This window comes from Poeciliopsis prolifica, unplaced genomic scaffold (genome assembly GCF_027474105.1).
Source record: "Poeciliopsis prolifica strain line A6 unplaced genomic scaffold, Auburn_PproV2 SCAFFOLD010, whole genome shotgun sequence".
Classification (NCBI taxonomy): Eukaryota; Metazoa; Chordata; class Actinopteri; order Cyprinodontiformes; family Poeciliidae; genus Poeciliopsis; species Poeciliopsis prolifica.
Window position 1 is genome coordinate 13659805 of NW_026562385.1, and position 21627 is coordinate 13681431.

A 21627-nucleotide genomic window follows, 5' to 3' on the forward strand; every position below is an offset into this window, starting at 1 on the left:
GATGTGCGGGTGTGCTGCAGCTCACCTGGACCACAGCTGCAGGGGCAGCGGCTCCACGGCGCCCTCTGGTGGGGAGCTGAAGGACTGAACCCCACATAGACTCCTGATCCTGACTTCTGTTAAAACTGAACATCAAAATCACTGTAAAACTTGAATATAAAACAATACATATATCCACTGCTTACTGACTGAACCTGTTCACAAGTTTATCAGTCAGGATGTTTGTGATAAAAACTCAAAGATGAGACAAGTAAAAGGCAGCAGGCAGGCTGAGCAACGTGAAGAAAATCTTTACAGCACAGATGTGAAAAAATCACAAAGTCAGAATTCGAGGACTCGCATGAACAATCACAGAGAGCTGAAGGGTTGAATCTGGCAACATGCTGCAGAAAGCGGCTGGAATAGTCAGACTGTGTTCAGCAGGCCTGTTTGATCAGAGCAGACATGTTTTTATGATTCTGAAAGATTGTTGGATTAGCCAAGTTCAAACATGGTTTTATTTTTACTCAACAGAAGTCTTCTGTTGAGCGAAATCCAGACTCCACATCACTTACATTAGTCCAAGGTTATGGATGAGTTTTGGAGTGAATGTGAAATGTCCAAGGCTGTAAACAATCTTCTGACTTGTTAAGGATCTTACTGTCAGTAGCCTGGATACAGAACTAAAATACATCATCTATGACTGATGGATACATCGTTTATTAAATTTATACCATTTTCTGATATATTTTCAGTTTTGCTAAGGTGACAAATGTTGGTGTTTAACTCACCAGAGTTCAGTTGAACAGTGATCTTCTCTTCATCTACCCAAAGCTCTGTGTTTTATGGTCCCATGATGTCATCCTCAGCTTTTTATTTTCCTGAATCATGAAAAGATACATTTCAAAGGCTTTAATAGATGTAGGTTAAAATATGATACTCCAGGAGAGTTTGCAATTTGGGTTTGAAATTGTAGTTTAAGTAAGTGGCTTAAAACATAAACTCCCTCAAATACAGTGATTAGTTTTAGATTATGGGACATAATCTGCTGTTTGGTCAGGAAGTGGACCAGCCTGTGTGTTCCGCTGTGTCAGAATGTACTGGAATTCTGCTGTTTGCCGGGTCGTGTCACTGAAACGGAGGAAACTGACCTCAGATTTCTGGAACAAAGAAGCAAAAAATGGAATTTGAAAGACATACTAAGAGCTGGAGTTTGTTGCCCAAGGAGAGAGCAGCAGTGTGAAAAAAAAAAAAAAAACGGTAAGGGGAGGGGATCCGGAGTGGGACGGCCAACAACACACACATCTGGAAAACATTGAGGAGAAACAGAGAGAGAGAGAGAAAGAGTGGGAGAAGGTGGGAGGGACAAAGTTGCAAGTCTGTGAGAAGAAAGGCATTAAACATACGGTGAACCTTTTAGCATCTAATTATGTTTAAATTCCAAGTCTGCAGAAAAACAGGTTAACTGGTAAAAACAGGCAGACTGTGTTTACCCAGGAAGGAGGAAAAGAGGAGCAAGAAAAGCTGAGTGAGGCGCCTGGCCGGTTCAGAAACCAGATCCAGGACGTTTGTCAAGCTAACAAACCGTCAAGGAGTTTGGCTTTAAGACGAGACGAACGAGAACCCAGAGAAGACAAAGTCGTCTTCAGGTAAAGACGAACTCCAGGTTCCACTTTACAGATTTAAAAAAAAACTTCCAACCAAAGGATTTTAAATTGATACTTTATTATGATGTAATAACGTTGTTTCATTTTTGTGTCTTACATTAATTACTGAGATCTGAGTCCTGATCAAGTTAAACATTGAATGTTGGGTCTCATATCGGGGGTTTCCACAGCCTGGACCCCTGAGGGACGGTGAGGGCCTCTGCTGGGGTCTCTGACCAACATGGCAGCTGGTGGTCGGGTGGAGGCCGAGGTGGGGTCACCACCCAGACACTCTGAGCTCGTTGAAGCTGGATGGTAAAACCCACAGAGATTTGATATGTTGTAATGATCAAATCTCAAGCAGGATTGCAGTGGCTTGGAAAAGTATTCACACCCGTTTTACTCCTTACAACCACAAATTTAAAAGCATTCTTTTAACATTTTAAATATAAGACCAACACAAGGTACTAGATAACTGTGACATGAAAGGAAAATTATACACTGTTTGCCATTTGGGGTAAAGAAATGGTGCACATGTGTCTTAGTCTCGATTCATCCCAAGTCCACACTTTGCACAGTTGGCTGCAGTTTGCTCCAGCCGATCCAAAAACCTCGACCAGATTTGCACAGATTGAATTACTTGGTGGTGAGATCAAAGCTGAAAGGAGAGCATCTATTAGTGTAGGTCTGAATTTAGCTGCAACCCATGAGCAAGCCTTGATCTAAATGGTTCCACTGCAGCTGAACCTCAGACTGCTTCGCTTCCAGGATTGTTCTGTGTTTGACTTGCTCTGACTAACAGCATCCCACAACATGATGCTGCTGCCTCCTACAAAGGACTTGTGGACTGTCCAAACTGGACATCTCTTAACAATTGATTGATACATGAAGCTCCTTCTTCATTCATTTTATTACATGAAACTTTTAGATTGCATGGCTTTCTGAAGATTCCTGCTCCAACATCAGTTTTGGATTTCTGCTGCACATAGTCACAATGTGCTTCAGCCATTTCACTGATTACTGATCACCTGCTCAGTCAGTCCAGATGGACGTCTGTGTCCATCCTGTCTCCATGTCCAGATGAAGGACTGGTCAGGCTCTGGAATGTTGCTGTGGAACCTAACTCTGCTCTCGTCAATTGATTTGATTATTTTACATTTGTAGCTTTTAATTGATTTTACGCATTATCATTATTATTATCATTATATAGGTAATGGTTCAGGAATGGTTCAATAATCCTCTCTAACAAACCTAGGAAGCCAGAGAATACATCAAAAATGGGTGAGCTGTGTCTATAATCATATGAAGTCAGGAAGCGAGTACGTTGGAGTTTATTTTGTGCGTCAGTGGAAACAGAACTGAATACTGAATGTTCAACACACTTTTCAGAGTCTTATTAAAATAGAAAAAAACATGTTCCATTTCCTTCTACTTCACAATTTACGTTCTACTTAGTTTAAAATGAAAGAAAATTAAATGCTCAACGGGTATGAATACCCAAGTAATACAATAGTTTTAATTTTTTTTAATAGAAGGACTAGAGTAACACACCAGCTGAAAGTTGTCTTTGTTGTGTTTCTCCGGTCAGGAATACTGCAGTCAGTTTTATGAAACTCTTCTGTTTGAACTCATACTAACTTATCACTGCTGCCATTTTGGATTTTCCTGTTCATGACTCGGATTTGACTCTTCAAGGCCGTGCTGTGCTTCACCAACTATGCCACAGTTACAGTCTGCTGCTCCGACCTCTGACCCTAAGGGTCTTTTAAAGCAAAGGGCTTTACTTTGCGGAGAAATGATCTGAGGAAGATGCTGTAAGTGAGAGAAGACCTGGGAAATGCCTTCAGCAGTATAATTAGGGCTATTGAGCTGGGGAGGGGGCTTCCTTCCTGTCAGCAGTTAGACTTCCTGTGTAGGGTGGCTGGAAGGACAATTCAGATTGGGCTTGGAGTGGAAACGTGCTCCTGCACACAAACAGATAATCACATGTATTTATATTCAGTGGTTAAAGTTTAATGAGGATTTTAACATATGTTCCATGTGTTCTCTGTTGAAACGTGCTCTGCTCCGGGATAGATGGAGAGGGGAGTTTAAAAAGACCTGCTCAAAATAAAATGAGTGAACATGAACTCAAAAGAAAACCTTCAATATAGCATAAGATATGATCTATTCTCAAATGTATTCTGTGATTTCAGGCTATTATAATAATCAAAAAGATAACAGACTTTTTTTCAAATGGGAAAACAAGAGTTGTTGCCACTCAAGAAGCATAAGTCAGTGTTTTGAGCTGTGATCATCCAAACAGTGAAAGAAAATCCTGATGGATTTGAAATCTCTGCACAGCCTTGATTTTAAATCAATCACATCCAACTTCCACTGCCTTCACTGAGCTCAGTTCAATTCATCCAATACAACAAAATACATTACAGTCAGATTTACAGTCAAACCCAAATACAGAAGGATTCAAGCTATATTCAGTTAATCCATTTAAAGAACAATGTCTGAGCAAAGTGACTGCATTCCCTAAAGGAGAGACATTTTGTGTTATTATTCATCCTGGGATATTTTTTTTATCTTAATTATCATCCTGACTGTACAAATGATTTATTTCATATTATTCAAAAACAGAAGTGCATGTGCCCTGCAGTGAAGCTGTTGGTGTGTCTGTCTGTCTGTCTGTCTGTCTTGCAGGATGTCTGTGTCTCAGCGATGCCTCTGCTGCGTTAAATACTTGATGTTTGTCTTCAATCTTATCTTCTGGGTCAGTATTTTCACCGATCAGTCACAGCTGCTGATCTTATCTTCATATGTTCTAATTTTCTGAGCAACATTGTAAAAAAAAAAAATCTATATAAATAAATAAATACATAAATAAAGAAATTGCTAACAATAATAAGAGAAAATGTTACAGTGAGATTTGGACTCTTAATGTGTTGTGTTATTTGAAGATAATTAGTCATTAGTGTTTCATTTGGTGTTGATCCTGCTTTGGCTTTACTCTTTGACCTTTGGCCTTTGCCTTAAAGCTGGGAGGATGTGGCCTGTTCGGCGTCGGGATCTGGCTGTCCTTCACACAGGCAGAGTTTTCCTCTCTGCCCTTGTCCTTCCCATCACTCTCAGCTGCCAATCTGCTGCTGGTTGCTGGTGGCATCACCATGGTAACAGGATTCCTGGGTTGCCTCGGGGCTCTGAAGGAGCAGCGCTGTCTTTTGTGCACTGTAAGAACACTACATTTAAAAAATGAAAATAAAACTATGGAGATACTATAGAGACAGAGAACACCGTGTTATGAAGGACAGCTTTAAATGACCCCAACATGTGCTCTTCTCTGTTTTGCAGTTCTTTGTGATCCTATTGATTCTGGTCCTGACAGAGATCACTGTGGTTCTGGTTTTATACTACCTCCATGACCAGGTGAGCTCAGGCTCCGTTCTGCACCAAGAGAGCAAAAACAAACCCAAAAAACCAGGAGAAGAAAATATGTCTGCTCAGGTTTATAGATAGGTTTTATCCTATGCATTAATTATACTCTATGACTCCATGTTCAGATGACAAACTGATCAGACATCTGGGTCGAGGTAGAACCTAACTCCCAGGTAGAGCAGTGAGTTAACTGATCAGGAATATGAACTTAATGTAACAGTAACATGAGGAAGCTGAAGCGTCACTCAAACCAGTGAGCTATTGTCTGAAGAGGTAACTGTGCGTCTTTCTGTCTTTTCTCAGGTGGAGTCACATGCCAAGGGGGACTTAAAGGACGGCATGAAGAAATATAATTCAGAACATGAACTTAAAAAATCCTGGGACAATGTGCAGAAGATGGTAGGCATGAACTCTCCCATCATTCTCTCAGAACCACATGCATGCTAAGTTTTCCAGGACATCAGATATCTGGCATGGCTCTCCAACTTTAATGCTTGAAAAAAATGTGATGCAGAACCAGCAGGCCAAACATAAGTTGTGTAAAGTTACAGAGAGAACTCACTCTTCTTCCTTTATGTCTCTGTGTGCAGTTCAAATGCTGTGGCGTCAACAACTCCACAGACTGGCATGAAGTGCTGAACGGAACGCTGCCTTCATCCTGCTGCCCCGGCGCTGATAGAGACCAGTGCACTGGATGGAGTGAGGTTGGTCTGTCGCTCAGTTCTGTAGGGAACATTCGGAGCACCAAACATTCCCTAAACACACGTCTGGGTTGGTTCTCTGTCATGGAAGAGAAATGTGCTCCAGATGCATGAATTTGTTTGTGCACCACAAGTATTTGCTGACAGTAACCACAGAGGAAAACCCTTCTGCTGAAACTACACTTATTTACTGTTGAACCAGGATTGCCTACATTTCACTAGAGCTCAGAGTGAGTTAGGGGTTACTGGAGGGGGTGGAGGGTGATGGAGGAGAGTCAGTGACAATAAAGTGGGATCAACAGATTTAAGCCAGAAAAGACTCTCATTTCACACTGGAGAGGAAATAAAAGTCGGCCGCAGTTTGGTTATGCTGATACTTAAAGCTGCAGTATGTAACTTATAGAAAAATACATGTTTTAACATTTTTTATTCAAACTGTCACCGTGTTGTGACTGTATGATATGAGACAGATCATCTGTGAAAACATCGATCCCCTCCACCTCCTCCCTGTGCTGCTCTTGCAGGAACGGAACACACAGACCAAAAACAACCAATCAGAGTCAGGAGGAGGGGCTTAGCGCAGGCAATCAACCCCATGTACTCGCTAGGAGCTCAATCTTTTCACAGATGTTCTGATGAAATAAACAAATATGTAAAAAATAAAATAAAATTCTTGTTTTGTTTTTTCAATAAAAGTTACATACAACAGCTTAAAAGTGAGATGTTGACAAATTCACCACAAGTAGAGACGAGGAATCTTTCCCAGGTCATTTTCAGTGGTCTACATATCAGGTAGGCTTCATGAAGCAGTGATTACACTAGAAGGTTTTACTCTTGATGTCCAGGACTTTCTAGGAAATAAATGTTGAACGAGATGCATTGTCTAGGAAAATGATCAAAGATGCACATGAACCTTTTGCTGTTTGGGAAACGCATTATTACCATTCCACCCGGAAAAACTGCCCTGAACGGAAAAGCAATTTCTCAGACCAGCTCCTGTTGTTCATGCATGTGCTGACGTCAGTCTTCTACCTCTGACCCACTACATTTATCTGCTGTCACTCATCAGTCTCCTCTGCATGTTGTGTATGAATGTTTGCAACAGGGGTGCTTCGCGAAGGCCAAGAACTGGCTGAGTGACAACATCCGGCCCGTCCTGGTGTTTGGAGTGTGCATTGGTGTTGTACAGGTACTTTATCTCTACGTCCTCATCATTTGAACAAATCTGTTGAAATTAACAACTGTTTCAGTCTGTTAAGCCAAGAAAAGCTGAACTATGAAGATTTGTGGTCCATAAGATGCTTATCTCATTTTCATTTTGTTGTATTTTATTTGTTTTTGTTTTGTTTTTTTGCTGGTAAACTGTCTAAACAAGTTATCTAAAATACATTTAAGATATTGTGGTATTATTCCAGATATTTGTAATTAGAATTATGACTAGTCAAAACTAAAAATGAGAAATCTTGAGTTTACTTTAATGACTAGTCATAAGTTAATTGTAGATATAAGAAATACTTGTTTATGATTGGTAAAGTATTTTCTCCAGTTTTATTTGGTAAAATATAAACATTGTTTTCATTGTTTCTCTTATTATATATAATTTTTAATAGTCTTTGTAACTATGTTCCTTCCACTGAATGCATAAAAGGCAGAGCTGTGCATAACCTGCAACTCTAGCAGTGATCAATGTCAGCTTGATCACTGAGCACAATCTATAACTCAAGTCCCACTAGTTTTCTGACTTTGGGTTCAGAACATAAAGTTGGGATCAAATGGAGAATTGAACGAGTTTCAGTGCTGGACTGATAATGATGCAGCGCTGCTCTCTGACCATGTGACTCGTTCTCTCAACAGGTTTTGGCCCTGGTGTTCTCCATGCAGATGTACTGTCAAATTCTCTACGCTGAGAAGAACCTGGACTAACAGCAGCCCGGCTCTGAGCTGAATGGTCTAAAAGGAGGGACTCCGGCAGCTGCAGGGGGCGCTGTGCTGCTGAAGGAAGGGAAACGGATGGATTTGAAATGCTCTGAGGTGACAGGGTCCCAGCGATTCCAATGCAACTTTTTTCTGTTAATGTGTGTGTTTGTGGCATAATAAGGATGTACATTAGCTCAAAAATCACTTTTTTAAACTTCATTCATTTGAACACATATATTGGTATGTAATTTTATATTTTCAAGCAAATAAAACAATATAAGAATTTGATTAGTTATGATTAATTTTATACATTATCAATCGTTTGCAAAATGCTGCCTGATAGTTACCTTTGATTGCTGTGTTACATTCTTCTTGTTGTGTGTAAACTCCACTAAATGAAGTTTCTGCCGTTATGGCACCGTGAACGCAGCTTAATGCTGCTGTAGTTCACATTCTAGTTTCTATATTGCAGATCTATAGAGCAGCTGGAGGGAAAACCCACTTCCTTTTTAAATTTCTGCTGATTCTGTGGCGTTGGGTGCAGCCTCTGCTGATCCTGATCCTGTGCTGTGTTTAAGAACTGCATCGGAGTGTCTAAGTGTTGATTTTGTTTGTGGAATTGTAACAGAAAAACGTCACTGCAATCCTCCGTTTGAACAACTGTTCAACTTTCCAGTTAGAATCAAAAACAGGCAAAAACAATGTTATCTCATGAGTATTTAGTTATAGACTTTGATTAATGTTTAATTCATTACAAGTAACTAAAGTGCAATGTCATTGTGCAGTGTGATATCTGATTCTTTACAGGTTGAGCAACACTCAGTCTCACACTAAGAGCTGCTTCTGTTAGGTTCAAACTGAAACAGGATGATTGTAAGTTTTGCATCTGTTCATATTATTTTGGTCAGACTCCAGAAGTTACAGTATATTCCTGACTAATAAAACATTAGTCAGGAATGTTTTTGTTCCTGACTAATGTCAGGAACATTAGTTGTTCCTGACATCTCTGTTGTTAAGATTATTTAGCACAAAATAACCTTTTCATGTAAAGGAAGTGATACTGAGTTTAAGTAAAAGCAAATCAATTTGAGGAACTTGTGAACATTTGGTTTCTAATGTTGTGCAACTAGAATCAGTTTGACTTATGACTTATAAGAATTTGTCTTCAGATGTTTAAATTGAAGGACAAGGGATTGTTGTTTTTATAGAAATTACTTTTTTGTTGTTTTAAATAATGTTTCTGTATGATTTATTTCTCGATGTTTGAGTATAAAAAGTCAATACTATGAATGGAGTAAATATTATGAGTGCAGTAAAAGCTGTAATATCATCATCATCATCATCATCATCATCATCATAAAGTTAAATCCATATAACCGTCTCTGTCCATTATTAAAAAATATCAAGTCTTTCGGCACTCACTGGCCACTTTATTAGGTCCATCTATTCACATGCATGTTAACTCAAGCAGCAAATCACATAGCAACAACTTCATGTGGCAAAGATGACTTACAGAAGTATAAGTTTAGCAAAGAATGAGGAAGAACATCTGGTCCAGTCACTGAACTGTTGATACCAGAGAAACATTTTGACCAGTTTTGACCAGAAAAGGCTCATCTACTCATTTCCTCTCACCCTTATTTCTCTGTCTCTCCCACCACCAGAAAACAGGAGACTTATGGCAAATCATTTCCAACACTTTGTTCAATCAGTACCAACTACAGCTCTGAAGACAAATAAACTCAAGACTAGTTAGGTAGACCTAGAAATGGTAATAACGTCATAAAACATTACAACGTTAGCAGGTAATATTATTATGACTTTATTGACAGATGCCGAATATATCACCAGATATAATTTTCCAACCACAAACCTCTCTTTTGATGCAAAAATGTCAGATTTTTAAATGAATCCCATGAAATTTGATGTCCTCTCCACAGGTTGGGTTTTTGCAGCAGGGCTGCTGGACGGTTCCTCTGGAGTTTTTCTACTTTTCAATTTCTAGCTTGAGGAGCAAAGCAACACAATACATTTGACTGACAGCCAATCAGAGAGGACCATTTGTCTGAATCTCCCCTCTGTGGGACAATAAGGGCATTTCTATCTTGATCTCCATCTTCAATAAGTTGTCAAGACACTCTTGTAAAATAGATCTTTGACTATGACGAGGTTTATCCTGGTTAAATAAAGATTGAAGAAGTTATTTTAACCTATATTTTGTAATAATGATTTTAAAACAGATTACATTTATAAAATAAAAAAAGGGGAAAAAAAGAAGTTAGGATTTAAAAAATTATTGGATTCCTTTATTTCTCACCTTCCCACCAACATTCTGATGCCTCACTCGCGCCCCCTTGCGGCCGAGGCTCCCTCTTTAAAGAACTCTGCTTTACACCATTGAATCACTCAGTGCACTGCTTGGTGATGTCGGTGCAGCTGCTCATTCAAAGAAATGCATTCCATAAACCTTACAGATGATTTGCTGCGTTGAAGCTTCTGACTGTCAGACAGTACCAGCTGATTCCACTGCAATTCCCAGACACCTCCACTAGATGGCGATATGTACAATGATTGCTGGCAGATTCATCTATTTAGACTCACTGTTCTCTTTAGGTCACCAGGTTGCAGGGACATCTGAGATGTTCAACTGTGGAATGTAAAACATTTTACAAGTTTAAGATGTTGATAAAACTCCTGTTAGACATTTTCTAGAGGTTGAATTTAACATATGCAAAATAATGGACTGGAAAAAACAGTAAAAACGAAGCACAAGCATCAAGTTATCAATAGTCTTTGGAGTTTAATAAAAGACAGACAAGAGTTCAAGATTTAGTCAGTTACAGAGGTTGGATATTATCTACCGAACATGATCCTCCACATCAGCAGTTTCACTGGCAACAAATAAATACATAAAAAAAAATTCTACTTTGCCAAATATGACTAAGGTAGACTGCAATAAAAAAACAACAATAATTCAACAAACATAACAGCTTCCCTTCTTCACTTTAGTGCATTACAGAATGTAGGTTGTGTTTGCTGCAGCTGATCAGTCCGAACGCAGCAAACACTACAGGGAAATAAACACTCACTCACATTATTTACCATACATTATTATTAAACATAATGTAAACAAAACATAGTAAAGCACAGACAACTAGTTTACTTTTTGTTTCATGTACCAATAAGTTTACATTTGACAGTAAGCGACATTTTCCCCTCAATAATGACTAAAAGAACTCTTAATGTACAAATTTATTATAAAAGCAGTCTTTACAGTAAACATGTTCCACAAATTCCTGGTCCAATAGCCCCAAATATTTTTGCATTAAGAAATGCAAAAATATTTCATATAATATAATCATGTTATGTTATTTTTTAATATAAAAAACCCACACAAAAATGTTGATTATAAAGTAGTGATCATATTACAGTACTGACAGTAGCAGCTGACACAGAGTATGAACATCACAAAATTAATGTTTAGCATAAACATATGTACTGTACAAGAGAAGTTTTTGAACTCATCTGCTCCCTCACACTGAGGAGTTTGTGGTTATATTTTAACTCACACTGCAAAATGCTAACTGATTTTCACATCTTTAAAAATAATATCAGGCCAGACTTATGAGCTGATCGTCAGCGAGCTGCACTGCACTTAGGCAAGTAAATATCAGCAGTCACTGAATTCTCCCAAACATTTTATGTTTTCAACTTTTTCCAAATACATTTCCGGAGAAGCTGTTTCTGTTCAGAGATGGGGTCGATCTGAATCACATCATTTTAATTTCTAAAGGCATCAATGCAACCAGAGGCAGAAAGAGACTTTGGAATTATTGTGCTCTCTGGAATGTTGACATGCTCCTCGATCAGAGCTTTGACCAAAGCTGCAGAGTCCTGGGCCGGGTCCAGGATTACAGTACGTTAAAACTTAGTTTGAAAACCACCAAACTCTCCCCACTAGAGTACTTTTACTGCTGCTGCAGTTTTTTCTTCAGCTCTTTGAAATGTACAGCAACCATTCCAGCCCCTCAGGCATGGCTGACTGCTCACTTATTATGGGCTGTTATGTTTGTGTTCCTCTATAAAGAGCTAAACAGATAAGAGGAAACTATTCTGCTTTATAATCAATTGAAATCTGCAACTAAATTCATTGGATTAATATTTATTAATATTTTAATACTTCACCTACTACTTAGTTGGTTAACTCAGCAGTTAACCAACTTGAGCCAATTAGCTAATATAAAAATACACTTGTGGAGAAGTGGAAGTAGACTACCAAAATAAAAGCTGGGTGTTCAGACCTTGTATAAAACTCCTGCTGGTGAGGCTGAATCCTTCAAAGCCGATTCTTCACTGCAATCAATGATGAAGACATGAGAAACAGTTGAAGTGAATCAGTTTCACCCTGCTTTTATTTTGGTAGTACACTTTTCAGCTATCGGCAAGCGTATTTGCATTTTAGCTAAGTATTTAGCTCCGAGTTAAATATTTAGCTTCAAACTAAATATGTCAAATATTTAGCCCTGAACTAAACATTCTGTTTTCTTACTGAATATTTAGATAACTAAATGTTTAACTTTGAACTAAATATTTGGAACCCACAATCTTTAGCATTTTTTCCATGAGCTTTGTCATTTTAAAATATAACTTAGTAAAGTAGCTTCTCCTGTATCTCTGCTATTTACAATAAAAGCTGCTGTAAAACATCTCATGTCTCACTATTGGACTTTATAATCCAAGAGGTAAAATACAAGTAGTTGATTTGGTTTTTGTTCTTTTGTTTTCCATAACAAAATGGATTTAGCTACTTAGTTTTAGTTTAAAGGACAGCAGATCCTTGAAAGCCAAGGCTAGCAGCAGCAGTGACAATGAGCTGGTCCCTGGTTGAGTGGTTAAATGGAAAACACAAACCGGACGCCCTCTGCAGCAGGAACCAAAGAGACCACGTCTATGTAACGTGACTAGTCAGATTAAACTCTGCTGGTCAGCTCCCGGTCAGCTCCTCGAACCCTTGTTAGACGACATCATCCAGTTGAGCCTTGATTCACGATAAACACACATTCAGGACATCAGTCCCACTCCTCAGTCCTGTCTATGTCCAACACTTTTCCCTGCAGATAAAACACAGCCATGTGTGAAGCGAGATGCAGTCATTTTAATGAGATGCACCTGACCTGACCACTCACCCATCCTCCATGACTTTTGACCCAGGGGATAAAGTTCTCCATGTAGCGCTCTGCGAAGCCCTCTATCCGCTGTGTTCCTGTGGCTGTCACCATGCGCCGGGACACATCCATGGAGATGGCTATTCGGTGCAGCGTTGGACTGGTCGACGGTTTCAGCGGGGGGGCCTCAGTCACATGACTCTTGCCGAAGATGTCTAGAATATGCTCGAACGATCTGTATGAAAGCCGGGACAGTCTGGAGCGCAGCTCTGGATCCTGCTGGATCTGCCCGGGAAGGTCAAAGGTTGACAGCGGTCTGTGTTGTTAGCTTCATCTTTGTTGTATTAGGCTGTCTGTATATGCTTCCTACAAATGTCCTACATCATTATTTCCTATTAATTTTAATAAAAAAATTCTATGAAGATTCTAATATTACAAATTCACTTGTTTTCCAGCTTAACCAAAGAACAGTTAACGTTCGATAAACAAATATATTTTCCTCCTTTATGTAACTTATACTGTCATGGAACCTACCTTAGTGTTCATGGCATCTCCTTCTGAACTCAGCAGCTTCACCAGCCGCTGAACCACGACTTCTTTATCATACACTGCAGAAACATGGAGACATCAGTTCAGTTCCAGAACCAGACCCTACAGCACTGACTCCATGTCTGACATGAACCAACTAAAAATGGCCGCCTGTTTCCCTCCACTGCTACTCGTCTTGACAAAGAACTAACAAGTGCATGTTAACAAAATGTAGGCCTTCTTTGCCAGTTTCACTGTCATGTCTTTGTGTAACGACAATAAAATAAGTCTGAGTCTTGTTTGCTTTAGCTATGCAGGGTTTTATACGGAGAGCTTCAGCTTCATATCTCTGATGTTAACAGGTGAAATACTGACTACTTTCAGGAGGGAAGCTGGAGCTTATTAACATACACTGGGTATGTGTGTTAATGAGAAGTAATACACATGATGAATTAAAACTGACTTATATCACTGAAATAAATGAAATTCTTTATGATCCAATATGATGCACATGCACCACATGAGCAGAATTACGTGTGAGTGTGGTTACCTAGTTCTGGGCTTAGCCCGGCGGACTGCTTGATGAGGTCTTCCAGCTTCTGAGCTACTTCATCATAAAACTTCAGAGATTCATCTGTTTCTTGAACTATAATAGATACAGATAAAAATTCATTTTCTGCAGAAAAGCCCACCGTATTAGTTTGCTAAAACAGTCAAACTAAATATCATCTTCCAGAACAATCTTCACGGTCATGACTTCCTTCAAGTAGCAAATGGCTTTTTTGAGTTGTGGTGACTTCGTGATGCGAGATCGCGAAGCTCTTGCACTAATCAAAAGGTTCTGAGCGGAACATGTTTCAGAGGTTTGTGAAATAGAACTCACAAGGTTTGATTGCTGCGGCCGTTTTCTTGCCAGATACCAAGTCACTCTGTCTCTGAGGATGAGACTCTTTTTGTTCTTTCTCCTTCTCTTTGTCCTTCTCTTTCTCCTTCTCTTTCTCCTTCTCTTTGTCCTTCTCTTTCTCCTTTAATTTCTTTTTGAAAAACGAAGCAATCTTTCTTTTGATTGCTTGTCTTTGCTTCCTCATTTCCTCTTCATCTGAAGATGAGGAGGCTGAGACACTGTCCTGCGAAAAACAGATTTCATATCAACACTGAATATTTATGCTCTATCACCAGAAATACATTCTTCTCCTCACTGACTGGATGTTAAGCTCTCACAGTACGAGCCTAACAGAAAACCTCCTTGTTGTTTCTGTCTCAGGGTCATGTCAATGCTGGTTTTATGCCAAAAACTTCCTTGATTTTGCTGATCAAATAAGCAAAACTATTGTCTTTGAAGAGAACTGCACTGATTTCAACATGTTTAACCCAGACTGATGCTAAGAGATGGACCCCCAAAACACTGTTAGAAGACACATCAACACATGCAGAGGCTTTGGGAGAGATGTTGATTTGTTTCACAAGGTACAGACTACCAGAGTGCATCAGAACAGTCAAATCAATACTGAAATCTGTGAAACAGGCTGAAAACCTGCCTGAAGTAAAACTGAAATTTAGCACTGGTGAAACTGATCATTACAATTTTCCCACTAGTATCGTCTATCATCAAGACTTATCAAAGGCCACAAAAGGCAACCGAAGTCAACCTGACAGCAGACAAACACACTGACAGCAGGAAGAGCTTGGAAGCAGGACACCTGAAGATTCACGGCCCACCAGACACTGACTCCCAGCAGCCAGGACTCCCTGAGAAAGAGGCTCTCAATATGTTCAAAGAAAAGTTCAACAAAAAAGCAGCTTCATAGTGTCGACTATATTGTAATATGACAACAACTGTAACTGAATATATTGTGCAGCTTTAGATGAACTATTAGTGGAGGAGTTAAACACGTCTTCAAGTAAAAATATGTTTTTACGATTAGTTTGAAGAGTCACAACCAAATATTCCTTTTTTAAATCAAAAAGCAGAAGTATGAGTACAACTGTTGTGACTATTTATCTGTGACAAATTATAACATTTCCTAAAGGTGATTAAATCAACTAGGACTCTCCGTAACCTTAAGAAAACCATTTATTGCTGAAGATGGAACAGAAACATGGATTAATTTTTTTTTTTTACTAAAGCAGTGACTTTTACTGAGGATGAACATGCAGACAGTTTAACTAATTGAGGATTAAATGTGAAATGAAAGCCACAGTTCCTTACTTCTGCTGGGTGGGACTGTTTGGACTTGCTGCTCCGGCCCAGTGAGCCTTTCCCACGGATAATGGACCTTTTCATCAGGTCCTTGATTCCAGTCTTCTTCTCGTCTTCTTTTTCCGTTGCAGCGTCTGCTCCATCTTTTCGTTTAGACTGTGGCGACGAGCTAATATGAAAAATACATGTTCTGAATAATCAGCTTAGTTCAGAAATTACATGTGAAAATTCCTTCAGATTTTATTTCAGAAAAATGGAATTCAAACTAAGAAACGCAGTACTGGTGTACAGTGCCTGGTCAAAAAACAAAATCATAACTCTTGTAATTTTTTATATTTAGCCTTGTTATAGTATAACTATTGAATTAAGCTTCACACCACGTCACTAAAAGAAATAATATCCACATAAACCAGGCTTGGTCAGACGACCCTCAGAAGATTTCTGACAGGAGTCAAAAAATCCATCACTGCTGCACAATGGCTGCTGGAAGCAGAAAATGGGTTTGTTTGTTTTTTACATGTTGAAAAGTGCCGCCTCTCCTCTAAACTTGCAAATATGTATGTTTAAAAAATGTTTGCATTTGTGAGAAAAAGCTGTTTTGGGGCTAAATTATTGCTTCTGAGTCTGCTTCAGGGTCAAAGATGTTTGCTTGTATCTCTGCATCTGTTTGAGGACATTTTCACGGAGTTGGCAGCAGCTGATGTAGTCCTAAAACATTGCATTTCTAAATGATCTTATTTTTAAAATATTTCAACTTTAACTCTTTCACTCTGACCTGAAGGTGTGAGTCTTTTTAATACTGGAGTCTTGAGTGTCAATAATTATATCAAAACTTCTTAACTGATATCATATCAAATATTTGAAGAATCTAGGGGAGATAACAATCCCCAACAATAACATTTTGCTCACAAACGCTTCAACTTTCAATCAGAAAACTCCAAACTCTTTTTTCAAAAGAGAAACAAAAGAGTCATGCTGAAAAATAAAACTTAAAAAAGAGAAAATTGCACAATAAAAATAGTAACAATATTTTAAAAAAAACATGCAATTAAAAGCATTGACAGTAAAAGTATGCAGAATAAAATTGTGCTAATAAATTAAAATGGAATCAAAATAATTAAAAATGGAATTGCATCATAAAATATTGCTCAAACACCAATGTAGAGCTTTTTTCAACGCCAGCATTACCCGTGCTTGTTATGATCATCATAGGCTCCTGCTATCCTGCCAGGCCTGTCTTTGTGGGGGGTAGAGATGGTTCGTTCAAGAAAAGCCTGGAGGACTCGATGCGTCTCAGTCTTGATCTCAATCAGAGAGATGGACGAGACGGAACATCTACGATCTGCAAGCTCCGACATCCCTGACAGGAAAGCAGACAGAAAGCAGTGAGCTTCAAACACAAGAAATAAACTATATTTCTGTCATTTTAAAATGACAAAACAGTCAGAAATAGATGACTGCAATTATTTTTTTATTGAAATAATTGCAGCATACCATCAGTCTACCATCATTTAATACCCCCAGGGCAATTCAGACTGGTAAAGTGGAGCAAGGTGGAGCTTCCCACCCTGTGCAGGATGCTGTGCTTCACTTCCATCCACGCTGTTTACACCTTGAATTAATAAAGGAGCTACATCAATCTTTGTTTTATAAACTCTCTGCTCCTTTATTTCTAGTTGTGACTCCAGTTGTATAGGAACATGTCACCAAGCATAGCTTGGGATTTGGCAGGAATCCCAGACACCTGAAGGAAACGTCTGATGAAAGGATGAAGTAGAAAATGTCCAGTTCTGATGAAACTGCCCTAGTTTGTGCTTCAAATCAAGGAGGTGGAATCATTACACAGAGATGTGAATCAAGTTTGAAACTCCAACTCGAGTTGCACTTAACTCACAACAAAATGCAAGGCTTGAAACTTGACTTAAAAACTAAGACCTGATCTCAGATCATATCTCATGTAATGAAGAGTGAAAAGCAGAGTGAGCTCCAGACTGAATTCCTGAATTCAGATGAACAGGTTTTCATCACTTTCAAGTATTTCTCTTAAAGTATAAATGCGTATTTATATTTGTAATAGGGTTGATATTACCCTATTATAGGGTACAAATATTTCTTATGTATTACTTGATCAATTTTCAAAATAGCAGATTTATAGATGGATTAAATTATCAAAATATAATTGCTTATAGATATTAACAAATATTAAAGTGAAGATGTTTTGTAATGTAGCCCCAAAGATAAAACAGTACAGGTGTAGATTCCTAACCTACAGTGACTCAGGCTTAGACGTAGACAAGATGTCCTCCATTTGAGACCAAATGTTTATTTCACTCGTTACAAACACACTTTACTAAGAAAATATGAATAATACGACTCTGTCTTTCTGACAACTTAAATTTTTAATTATAGGGTTAATGGTGGTACTGCCTTATTTAATTATGGGACTTCTAACTGAAACTTCTGAGTCACCATGCCATAATATTTATTTGCTATTAAATTGTCTGTGTCTGAACACCACCACAGACAATACAGTTCAGTGTTGAAAGTCTTCAGAGACTTTTCCCTTTGTGTGGAACATAACTCAACTTATTGGGCCTGTGATAGAACAGGACATCTGGGCTGATAGGAGAGCAGTGCTGCTGTCCTGTCAGGATGGATCATCTCAAGATGGCCCCAAACATCAGGTCTGAGGAAGTCATGTTCTCTGGCTCTGCAATTAAATCTAATTAAATTCAACCAAGCCCAACCGCTATCGGCAGCCATGATGAGTGAGTTTCACTTCGTCTGTCAGATGAAGTGAAACGCGCTACAACTGGTCATAATGTTATGCTTGGATGGTGTGAAACAGAGAATGAAGCAAGTAAAAGAACAGAGATCGAAGCCCTCACTCATTCCAATGGAGGCCCCGGAAAACACCGAGAGGAGCCGAGTCGGTTTCGGCTGAACACCCGGCGGCGAGTGAAGAAACTAAATAACTACAAGGAAATGCTCTCAAGAAATCTGTGTTTACCTCGCAGAAAGGAGCACTAACAGACGTAACAGCTGAATGAATTTGCTAATGCTACATCCTATTGAAATGCCAGCTGTGAGTTGAACTGGACCGAACTTCTAGTTCGGGACACAGAATCTCAGTGACTCAGGACGAAACTTTTTCCACACAGATTGTTGATAATAACTTCATAATTATAACATTCCTATAATTATTTGAAACTTACCCGGCCGTGTTTCGGTTGTCGAGCCGTGACCAGCCGGAGGTTTGTTGTTGTCCTGACTCCTGGATTCGGTCTGCGCAGCTTCACTGGACAACTCGGCAATACGAGGAGCTACTCTGAACCAGCCAATCAGGAGTCTCCTCCTGATACCGCTGAAAACTAGAATGTGTTGTCTGTGTCTTTGTCTTGTTTTGTGTGTTTTTTTTTTTTTTCACTTTCGTTTGTTTGTCACATGTGAATACACGAAGAACATGCTAATTTATTTGTGTTCTATTTGTGTCTCCGTCAGCCTTAAACACCAATAGAGCAATAATAACAAAAAGGAAGTACTTTCTACTATTGTAAGGTTTATAAATTGTTTACAAATTTAGTATTTAGCATATGCTTAGTTTTTCACTACCATTTCAATGTTGGCTATACCTTTAATAAATAATAATGGTGGAAATTAGTACGCATGACAACAACAGCAGATCTGTAATTTATTGTGGTGCTGAGCTGTTCAGAAGCTAATAAACGAACATTATTTTCAAGTCTACCCTTTGACCTCCGTGGAGCCAGTGGAAGGACTTTGGAACTGGGTGATGTTCTCTGTGTTCCTGGTTCTAGTCACAACGCCAGCAGCAGCTTTGGGGATCAGCTGCAGTTGGAGCCTTGATATGTTTAGGCAGATTTGTGAAGACACTGTTGCAGTAAACAGTACGACTATAGATAAACACATGCATGAGTTTCAATGGATGTCGCTGAGACATTAGACAAACTTATTTGTCTGTGTCTAGTTACAACTTTCTGCATGAAATGATCATATTTTTCTCATAAATGACATTCAAGCATGGAAAAAAAAATAGTTTGCTCTACAGACTGGCTCTTTTTACCCATATTTTTTTCCCTTCTGAATTGAAACAGATGACAGCACATGTGGAATGTGACCAAACAGGATAGTCCAACAAAATATGAACATAACAGCTGTGGTGATGTTAATAATGCGGCTGCTACGAAACTCAAACCGAGCTTCTTTATGGCCATTGTCTCTGCTCCAAACACATCAGCTGTGAGGAAACTGTTGGATGCTCTCTTGCTGTCATGATGAAGATAATCAGTGTGTTTCACTTTACCTGTCAGGTTCTCTGACAATCCAGAAACTTCAGGTTTGGTATTAGTATGTGCATGCATCTCTGTCGGCCTATAACCAACTGGTGACCTGTCCAGGGCGTAACCCATCTCTCACCCAATCACCACCACTCCTTATGCCCTGACCCCTTCCTCTCTGTACCCAATCTTGCAAGTACAAGCAGGCAATGGATGTTATTATATATATGTTAAAGTGGTAGTATTATGTGTTGTCAAGACACATGGTGCCATTTTATATCACAGTCAAATGACCATGTTAGATTCAGTTGTCATAAAAATGCTATTCATATGACTTTGTAATTTAACCTCTTGAAATTGGGCCTCTGTCTCTTTAAAAACTCCTGCTCTCATTAAAACTGCACTTTCAGGAAGTCATCATAACATAACTACTCTCTTCACCCTTTAACAACATGGGTTTTTTTTACCAGCGTTTTACAGAGAAGTAGCTCCAACAATGAGCTCAGCAGATCCACCAGCTGTTTGCTACTTGCTGCTGGCTAGTCTGAAGGAGCTGAGTGAAGTAGGGACAGAGTGTCGACTCTGTGGACCAACTTTCCCACTCAGTCAACCCCAGTGTTTTCCCATGGAGATTAAAGGATTTCTCAAACATGCATGAAAGAAACAGCCACACTTCAAGTTTTTGATGAGGGAATGGACAGTTTTTAAAAAGTCAATTTTAAATAAAATTTTAAATTTTCTGGTCAGATTGATAAGGTTTCTTAATTTACCCAGCCGAGTTTCCAAGCTCTATAGCAGTCTGAAATCATGATGGTCGAATCAAGGCATTCACCAACATCTTTCTAAATCATTTTTATATACATATTAGATCAATGACATGTAGAAAACTCCCCTCCATTCTGGCCCATACTGAAAATTTTTACAACATTTCACCAGAAAAAAGCACATTAATGCAACAGAGATTTTATAAACACCAGTTTAAGAATTTATTCAAATGCTTTTCAGTCAACTTTATGCTGCGCCACATGTCATAAGTGTCATACATGTCACAGTCATAAAATTACAAAATTTTTTGTTCTGAGGAACACATTCCTTTGAAAATCACCAAAAATAAAGAAAAGCAACAACAGGACAGATTCATTAAATAGGTTCTGATGTGAGAACAGACACATCTTTATTTTATGTGGAAGTGATGGAGGCAAGCAAGGCGGCAGTCTTTGGCACAGCGCCTCCCAAACCTGTCCAGCGTCAATAAAATCAAGGCACTGGTACAAGGATTGGGAGTGACCAGACCAAGAGTGAGGAACATTGACCAAAACAAAACAAAAAAACTCACAAATTCCAGTAGATGATGAAATGTTTATCAGGTTGGGGAGAAGTTCTGTTGATGCTGAGCTCTGAGTCCTAGTCTTGTGCTGTCAAAGTCTTGTGCTGCGTACCATCCCTTCTCTGCAGCATACTCCTATGCTTGCAAATAAAGAGTGCTGGAGTTGAAAAAAGACTAATTCAGTTGAATTGTTGAAATACATCAGATCTCAACCCTAGCACAAGTAGAACAAAGTGAGAAAACTTGTAACAAAACTCTTAAATGTATTAGAAAATTTTCAAATATATATATTTTTTAAAACTGTCATTCTGTTTTCTAAGGTAAATACCGAGCTCAGTTCTTCGTGAAGCTGTTTTGTGCATGCTTACCTTCTGCAACACAAAACCATTTCCTGCCTGCCAGAAACGTGTTGCCTCCCTCCAGCTCTAAGTCATCTTCAGTTG

The 21627-nt window shown here is 38.9% G+C and overlaps 2 protein-coding genes across 2 annotated transcripts; one reads left to right on the forward strand and one right to left on the reverse strand.

Moving 5' to 3' along the window:
- Positions 1-1319: 1319 nt before the first annotated feature.
- Positions 1320-9028, forward strand: tspan4b (tetraspanin 4b). Its single transcript, XM_055036230.1, has 8 exons — positions 1320-1628; positions 4317-4386; positions 4652-4843; positions 4965-5039; positions 5352-5447; positions 5639-5752; positions 6855-6938; positions 7604-9028. The coding sequence occupies exons 2-8, from the start codon at positions 4318-4320 to the stop codon at positions 7670-7672; spliced, it is 699 nt and encodes a 232-aa protein (XP_054892205.1). The 5' UTR covers positions 1320-1628; position 4317; the 3' UTR covers positions 7673-9028.
- Positions 9029-10452: 1424 nt separating this feature from the next.
- On the reverse strand, positions 10453-18873 carry bcl2l12 (BCL2 like 12). The gene is made up of 8 exons (XM_055035044.1): positions 18775-18873; positions 16748-16919; positions 15569-15728; positions 14243-14486; positions 13910-14005; positions 13366-13439; positions 12853-13116; positions 10453-12777 (listed from the first exon to the last, which is right to left on the reverse strand). The coding sequence occupies exons 2-8, from the start codon at positions 16915-16917 to the stop codon at positions 12736-12738; spliced, it is 1050 nt and encodes a 349-aa protein (XP_054891019.1). The 5' UTR covers positions 16918-16919; positions 18775-18873; the 3' UTR covers positions 10453-12735.
- Between the last annotated feature and the right edge of the window lie 2754 nt (positions 18874-21627).